General features: G+C 47.1%; 1 protein-coding gene across 1 annotated transcript; it reads right to left on the bottom strand.

The window, feature by feature from the left end:
• Nucleotides 1-235: 235 nt before the first annotated feature.
• Nucleotides 236-679, bottom strand: LOC113620467 (14-3-3 protein gamma-like). Its single transcript, XM_027106366.1, has one exon. It carries the CDS (start codon nucleotides 677-679, stop codon nucleotides 236-238), a length of 444 nt encoding a protein of 147 aa, XP_026962167.1.
• Between the last annotated feature and the right edge of the window lie 7376 nt (nucleotides 680-8055).

Here is an 8055-nt window from a genome sequence, read left to right as displayed (position 1 = left end):
CACAAGTGGTATTTTGGCAAAAATGTCAAAGTCAGGACAGGTCGTGGGTTTCTCCTTAAGAAGGTCATCCCGTCACCCCTCTCTTTCCCTCCCCAACACGATCCTCAACTCACACCAAAAAAATAAATAAATAAAGATTGCAGTAGTAGCATCAGCGTGCGCTGCCAGTCCACCTGGGGGCCTTAATTGCTGCCTTCTCCTCCGGCGTCGTCTTGCTGATCACTTGTCCAGAGCGTTAGGTTGTCTCGAGGAGCTGCATGATGAGCGTCGAGTCCCTGTAGGAGTCTCCACTGAGAGTGTCAAGCTTGGCAATGGCGCCATTGAAAGTTGTCTTGGCCAAGTGGCAGGCTTGCTCTGTGGCATTCTGGATCTCATAGTAGAAAACGCAGTAGTTAAGGGCCAGGCCTAATCTAATGGGGTGAGTGGGCTGCGTGTGCCCTTTGCTGACCTCATGGGCTTTGCTACATGTCTTCTCAGATGACTCCTCGAAGGTCGCCCTCTTCTCTCCAGTGGTGACTTTGGCCAGGTAGCGGTAATAGTCCCTTTTCATATTCAGGTAGAACACTTTGCTCTCATACTGGCTGTCCTGGCAATTCTTGATTGGGTATTTATCCAGCAGGCTCAGCTCATCCTGACACACCAGCTCCTTGTCTATTTTTTCACGGTAAGCACGCACCATGTCTACCTTCTCGTTACCCTCTGCAGATATATTCTGCTCAGCGCTACTAATGACCCTCCAGGAAGAACGGCGTGCCCCAGCTACACTCTTGTAGCCACAGAGAGAAGGTTTCCTTCTTCACTAGACACTGGCGGCTTCAGCTCTGTCACGTTCTTCGTGGCCGCGGCCCTGTAGTCCTAGCGTTCCGCCTGCTCCACCAGCCGGGCTTCTGCACCAGTTGCTTGCGGTCCACCGTCTTCACGGGCTGTTTCGGGCCGGGTGAGGAGACCGGGGCAGCCTGGAGCCTGGGTGCTGGAGGGACCGACCCAGGCTGCGGCTAGAGTTGCGACCCTGGGACCGGGCGCGAGGCATCTGCCGGGTCTTTCTTTTTCTCTGGGGGTCTCCCCTGCACCCAGCACAGAGCTGGGCACACAGTGGGTACTCCCTTAATGATATCGAATGAATCTGTGGATTCATTAATGAGCAAAATGGCCTGGCATGGTGGCTTCAGTCTTGGGGGAGGGTCATGGGCGTGTGTGTGACACTTTAATGGACCGGGGGCGGGGAGAGGATGACTTAAGAAGAGACAGGGGAGGCAAGGGCCTCAGAACTGGGAGTGGGGGTGGTCAAGGAGTTGAAGGGGTGGGGAGGCAGGCCTGGACTCAGCGAGACTTGGTGGCTGCCTTCAAACGTCTGAAGTGCTGCCCTGGAGGAGGGAGTTGGGGGCTGATCGGGCATGATGAGAAGCCAGGACTCATTAAATATAAGGAAATCTGTCTAACAGTTTGTACTGTCAAACACCAGCACAAAGGTAGTGAGTTTCCCATCACTAGAAGGGCTCAGCCAGGGCTGGGCAGTGCCTGGTGGGGCTACTGTAGAGTAGGGTCTCAAACTTTTTTTTTCCAAACTACAACCCATATAAGAATATAGTTCATGCTGCAGTCCTCCTCTACACATGCACAGAGAGGTTTTTAAAATGCTACTGCTGACCCACTCTGTTCGCATGAGACCCTACTGCCTGGTGCTCAGCACAGGCCTGGGGAATGCATCACACTTGTTGGCCCCAAGGCCCTATCAGGTCTGGGACTCTGTGGCTGTCTGTCTTCTCAAGGAATTCAAACTCCTGTGAATAGTCAGATGAGAAAAACTCCTTTAGGAAGGTAAATCTTCGTTTTAAAAACTCACAAAACATTTACCCTTTTCTTATAAAAGAGTGCTTAGTGTTGACTATACCAAAAAGCAAAAAGAATGAATGTCACTGACTACTCAGAGAATGCCAATGTTAATATTGGGGTATATTTTATTCCAAGTCTATTTTTTTTTTTTTTTTTTTTTCAGTAACCAGGCCTCTCACTGCTGCGGCCCCTCTCGCTGCGGAGCACAGGCTCCGGATGTGCAGGCTCAGCGGCCACAGCTCACTGGCCCAGCAGCTCCGCGGCACGTGGGATCCTCCCGGACTGGGGCACGAACCCGCGTCCCCTATATCGGCAGGCGGACTCCCAACCACTACGCCACCAGGGAAGCCCTAAGTCTTTCTTTTTTTTTTCTCGTTGTATATAGCTCTTTAAAAAACTTTTGCGATAACATGGCATAAACGATTTTGTGAACATTTTACTGCACACTGTTTTATTGTTTTCCCTGATTGCTGTATATTCTTCCACAAGATTATTTTTAATGAATGCATTATATTTTATTGTACTAATGCATCATAAGAACTTAACCAAATTCTAGTTGTCATCAATTACGCACTTTCCAGCTTTTGCTATGTACGTATGTCTTAGTATACTTGGCCTGTAATTTCATTTGGATAAATTCCTAGAAGTGAATTTTGAAGAGTAGAAGTAAACTCTTAAGATTTTCATTATATATTAACAAATTACTTTCCAGTAATATACGATTTTATAATCTCAAGAGCAATTATGAATGTGAGCTTCTCCGTATGCTCATCAATCCTGGCCATTGTCATTAATTTGAAATCTTTACAAATGTGATTTTTTTAAAAAAATGGTAGCTTGTTTTGATTTTACATTTCTTTAAATACTAGTGGGATTGAAAACCTCTGTGTATTTCTTTGTTTATTCATGTCCTTTGCTCCCATCTTTATTTTATTTTAAAGTATTATTATTACTTTGTAATAATAATATATGATATTTAATATATAAACAGTAAATATATATAAACATATAAATATTATGTTTATATATTAAGGATATCTTGCAAATATGTTGCAAATATTTTTCTTTAGTTATTTAAAATTGCTTTTCAAGTTGACTTATGCTTTTTGTTTTACATACAGGTTAACCTTCTTTTAAAATATTGCCAAATGTATTTGAAATGTTTGGACTTTGCATGTGATTCTTCTTTCTTCACTGCCCCCTCTGCCTCTTCCCTCCCCACCATGCACACTACAGATGTAGATAAGCGAGTACTCTTTATGGTTGGCGAGGGTTATCTCATTTTCCAATCTCATTTTTTTTCCGCCACTCTCCAGGTCACAGTCAGGTTATGACCATATAGTTAAACAGAAGGGTCATGGGAGAAAAGGCAACTGTGGATATTCTATGTTCTAGACTACTCATCCCCATAATCCCAAACTGCAGCCATGCTGGGGATTCAGGCCCCACTCTCCTTCCTGGGCACAAAGCCCTGTCACCCCGACTCTGCTCCACATGGGACAGAGGGGGGTTAGCCTGCACTCCTCCTGGTGTCCTCACCCCTGTCCCTGATGGGCTTGTCGGGAAGATTCCAGGGTGGAAAGGCCTTCGAAGCCCTGTCTCTTGGGCCGGGCACAGCCATTCCTGTCTGGGATCGGGCCTCTCACACGCCCCCAACCTCCATCTGCCTTTCCAGCCCTGACCGCTCCACCAGCACACTCTCTTTCAAACTACAGATGCTTTCACTGTTGGAGGAGGTTAAGTAGCAAGAGTGAAAAGCTGTGGAGAGAGACAGACCTGTGTTCTAACTCTGGCTCTGGCCCCTGTTAGCTGCAAAATCCTGGACAAGTTACTTAACCTCTGAGTTGCTCAGAGACAGTTATCTGCATGCAAGTAATTTATTTACATATAAGAGGCAGGATAGCAAATAGGCTGTTGGTAATGAACAAAAGCAAAACAGGATTTTTAAAAGGCAGGAGAGGAAAAAATTTTCTGGGAACTGTGATTTTCTTTTTAGATTTTCTTTGTCAGTTGATAAGTGGGTGGCTAGGTGAGAGGCCCATTTAGGCAATCAGCCCTGAGCAGGCTGGCTGGGCCTTGGAAGGCAGCAGTTTTCATTGTTTACGGATTCTCTGGGGAGCTTGAGAATTTAGCATGTGGTATACAGGAGGGCAGACTCTGTGAGGTCCGCCATGCCCCTCATGTAGGCTGAGTCCTCACCACTCCCTCATGGGAATCTCTCCCAGTAACCACCTCCCGGGTTAGAACTGTGAAGGCTTTATGGGTAAGTACCTGTAAACGTTAAAACAGGACAGTCGGGTCTGCTATAATGATTGTCTCAGAAATACTAATTTGTTCCAATGCAATTGATACATGAGGGAACAATCTGAACCTACTGTAAATTTCACATTTGCTGATGAATGATTTCATCTTCGGGAAACACTAGGTGAAAGCAGAAATCTTCACCCAGATGAACCAGGCCGCCTGGGAACACAAAAAACACACATGGCCACACCCCAGACACCTCCAGCTACCTCAGTTCACCATATCCTTCCATATCTGGTAATCGCATAACTGATACCCTCGACCGTCCACACCATAACACGCAGCCACCCATGTCCAGGAGCCAACATCCCTTCCAACACCCACATCCAGAAGCCAGCTTCAGGTCTTTCTTGAGGTAAAGTACCATACTTAACATCATCCTGATGAACTTCTTAACCATTCAATGTGTAAAGCCATGCTAGCGTTTTAACTAGGTGTATTTTTTTAAGTTGTTGTTTTAAGTTGTTTTTTTTTTTTTGTGGTACGCGGGCCTCTCCCGTTGCGGAGCACAGGCTCCGGACGCACAGGCTCAGCGGCCATGGCTCACGGGCCCAGCCGCTCCGTGGCATGTGGGATCCTCCTGGACCGGGGCACGAACCCGTGTCCCCTGCATCAGCAGGCGGACTCTCAACCACTGCGCCACCAGGGAAGCCCAACTAGGTGTATTTTTTACGTGTCACTGACAAAGGTTTTGAGTGTTGTGCCCCAACCTCATTTTCCCCATAAGCCCTGTGATTTTTATTCCACGATTTTGCAGAGCGCTGTGAATTTTAGTAACACATGTGCAGACTATAGCCAGGACCAGCTACATAATATGTGGGATCCAATGCAAAATGAAAATGTGGGCCCCCTTGTAAATAAAAACTAAGAATTTCAAGATGATGGCAGCAGAGCATTAAACCAAGCTCGGTGCCCTCCTAATCCTGAGGTCCTGTCTGCCTGCACAGAGACACACCCATGAAGCCAGCTCTGGTTGTAATAGAACTGACTATGCTAGCACGTAGCAAGTACTTGATAAATGTTAGTTGTCATTCCTATTGTGGTTTCTTTAATGTTTAAGCTATTTTCACACTGTAAAGCAGAAATTCTATAAAGACCCAGCCATTTATTTATCCATTTTACAAACATTTATTGAGAATCATCAGGGGTCAGGCACTGTGCTGGGCGCGGAGACCTGGGGGAAGGGAGTACCTGGCACTTGAATGAGTCGCCCTAGTAAACCCAAGGTAGGGGAAAGAGCCAACAAGCTGGGCCAGCTGGACTTGGGTTTTCCTGGTGTCGGATGTCCGGAGACAATTCCCCTTTGATCTCTCCTGTTTCTGCAAGTCTGGGGAGCAGAGGTACTGACAGCCTTTTGTTCTCCACTATCTTTTCAAGGATGTTTATAACAGCCTTGGAAGAGAGAGATAGCGTCTCCCTCTGGGACAGAATGCCAATTTGTTTGCCATCCGATATAATAAAGATAACGTCTACCTTGGGGGAAAGGTTGGGCAGGTTTTCTTGCAGCCCTTAAAAAGATTGGTGTTTTCTAAGGTCAGGGTTCCTCAGCTATGATACAAATCCACTGTGTCCCAGCATCCACTTGGGCCTACCTCTGCACTGCCCAGTAGGACTTTGTGGGCAAGGGAAGCCAATGTGAACATGAAGTTCAGGCTACTTGCTGCTCCTTGAGTAATAAAGCCCTTTGTCTCTGTCTTCTACCTGAATCCATGAAACTGTGCAGGCCAGTCCAGGAGAGACCAGGAGGAGGGGCCAGGCCGGAGCACTGGGCACCTGGGAAACACCTGACTGAGCAGGACGGCAGGCAAGGAGGCTAAGGTTTGCCTGGGAAAGAGCCTCAGTAAAGACCTGATGAATAAGCTTCATTCAAACCCTGAGGCACTGTGAGGACCCACCAGGTAGCTGCCTGCCCAGCTTCCCCCCTCCGCTGGGAAGTTAGAGTAGGTGATTAGTCCCGCCCATTTCCCTGGGTCACCCAGCCTGGCTTGTGGCTCAGGGGTGACGAGGGCAAGCGTTTGGGGATTTCCAGGGCCAGCCTGGGGTGAAGTGGGCTCACCTGCCGGACTTCCCTGAGGAGGCCACCTGTCCTCTACCGTAACGACCCACAAGCACCCTTCGCAAGCTTTCTTCGAAGAGATTTTATTGGGCTGGATGAGTGTCCCCCCAAACTCATGTCGCCTCAGAATGTGACCATATTTGGAAATACAGTCTTCACTGATGTCATCAGCTAAGTTAAACTGAGGTCATACTGGATTAGTGTGGGCAGTACTCCAATGACTTTTGTCTTTATAAGAAGAGAAAAGAGACAAAGACACACAGCGGGAAGATGGCCATGTGGTGACGGAGGCAGAGACTGGAGTGGCGCAGCTGCGAGCCAAGAAATGCCAAGGATGCCGTCAACCACCAACTGGTAGAGAAGACGAGGATGGACTCTTCCCCGGAGCCTTTGGAGGGAGTGTGCTTTTGCCAACAACTCGATTTAGGATTTCTGGCCTCCAGAGCTGGGAGAGAATACATTTCTGTTGTTTTAAGCCACCACATTTGTGGTACTTTGTTACGGCAGCCCTGGGAAACTAATAGGAGAGAGATCCTCTTGGACTGCCCTCAGTGAGTCTGTTCCATTGCTCAATATACACCCAGACCTCAGGACCGCACACCCAGAGGGCCCATCAGTAAATGCCCCTACCCCCATGTCTAGATCCCTCTAGATTGTGACCCTGTGATGGCAGGGGCTATATCTTATTCATCTCAGCATCCCCTGTGCTGGGCACAGTGCCTGGCACACAGGTTCACAGAATAACAGGGCTGTTGGAGTGCCAGGCTGACCCTGAGTTTTGTTGCCTCTGCTGTATCCTGGGGAGCAGGGCTTGCTGGGACTCCTTGGCTCTGCTCCCCTTCCCTCCCCTTGGCCGACCCCTCCAGCTTCAGCTAGTTCCTCTCCCCAGGGAGCTGGGGAAGAAGGAGAGGACCTCACTTCCCAGCTAGGTTTTGCTCCAGGACTATTTCCATTTTCTTCTTCTCTGATCCTCTGGTTAAATTCCCCCACCCCATCCTCTTTCAAATTCCTTCTGGATTACTTTCTCTAGAATATCACCTGCGCTATGTATCAAGTCTCAGTTCTTCAAATAAGAGGCCTGGCAGCTGGTCCTGGATCAGGCCTGGGAGCCCACCCAGGAAGCCATCCTTGAGGGACTCCACCTGTTTCCCAATCCACCTGCAGAGTCCTTAATCCAACCATGATTTTAGCTCATCTGACTAATGATCTCATTTTACTGTTGGTTCTGCCTCTACCGTTAGACTGTCAGCATTAGACTCCAAGTGTCTGAGAATTCGCTCACACACTGTAGACTTAGCTAATTCATGTTCATTGACTTCCTGCTGTAGGAGAAGGAAGATCAGAGCAGTGTATCAAAACATACCAGTCTTGATTCTAGCCTAAGGAAATGAGCTTAAATAGGAAATCATCTCTGCACTACTTGTCATAGGGACAAGTAAATAGCCCGTGTCCAACTTAATTAAATAAATTATATGGCAGTCCACTCAATGGAACATTATGCTGACTTTAAAAATGTGTGCATGAAGTGTTTCATAACAATGAGAGGAAATGTTTAGGTTTAAAGTTATGTGGTAAAGTAGAATCCAAATTTATCTATGATGTGATAGATTAAAACTATGTATATGAGCTATTCCTGGAGAAGTAGCTAGAAATCTATCAGTGTATTAAGAGGGGTTTTTCAAACATACTGATGATGTTTTTCTCCTCTCCAGTTTTAAATATTTTCCATATCTGCTATCGTGAGAATGTATTACTTTCATAAGGGGAAAACAACAGTGATGGTAAACTTTATTTGAAAAAACTCTTTAAGGCCTGGGCTGGGCTCTCTGTCAGAACCCTGTGTTGGAAGTCTCTGCTGGCCG

The sequence above is a fragment of the Aethalodelphis obliquidens genome, unplaced genomic scaffold, assembly GCF_003676395.1.
Source record: "Aethalodelphis obliquidens isolate GAN/ISIS:26980383/991018 unplaced genomic scaffold, ASM367639v1 scaffold1, whole genome shotgun sequence".
NCBI lineage: Eukaryota > Metazoa > Chordata > Mammalia > Artiodactyla > Delphinidae > Aethalodelphis > Aethalodelphis obliquidens.
Note: the sequence above shows the minus strand (reverse complement) of the source record. Positions and strands in the feature narration are given on the sequence as shown.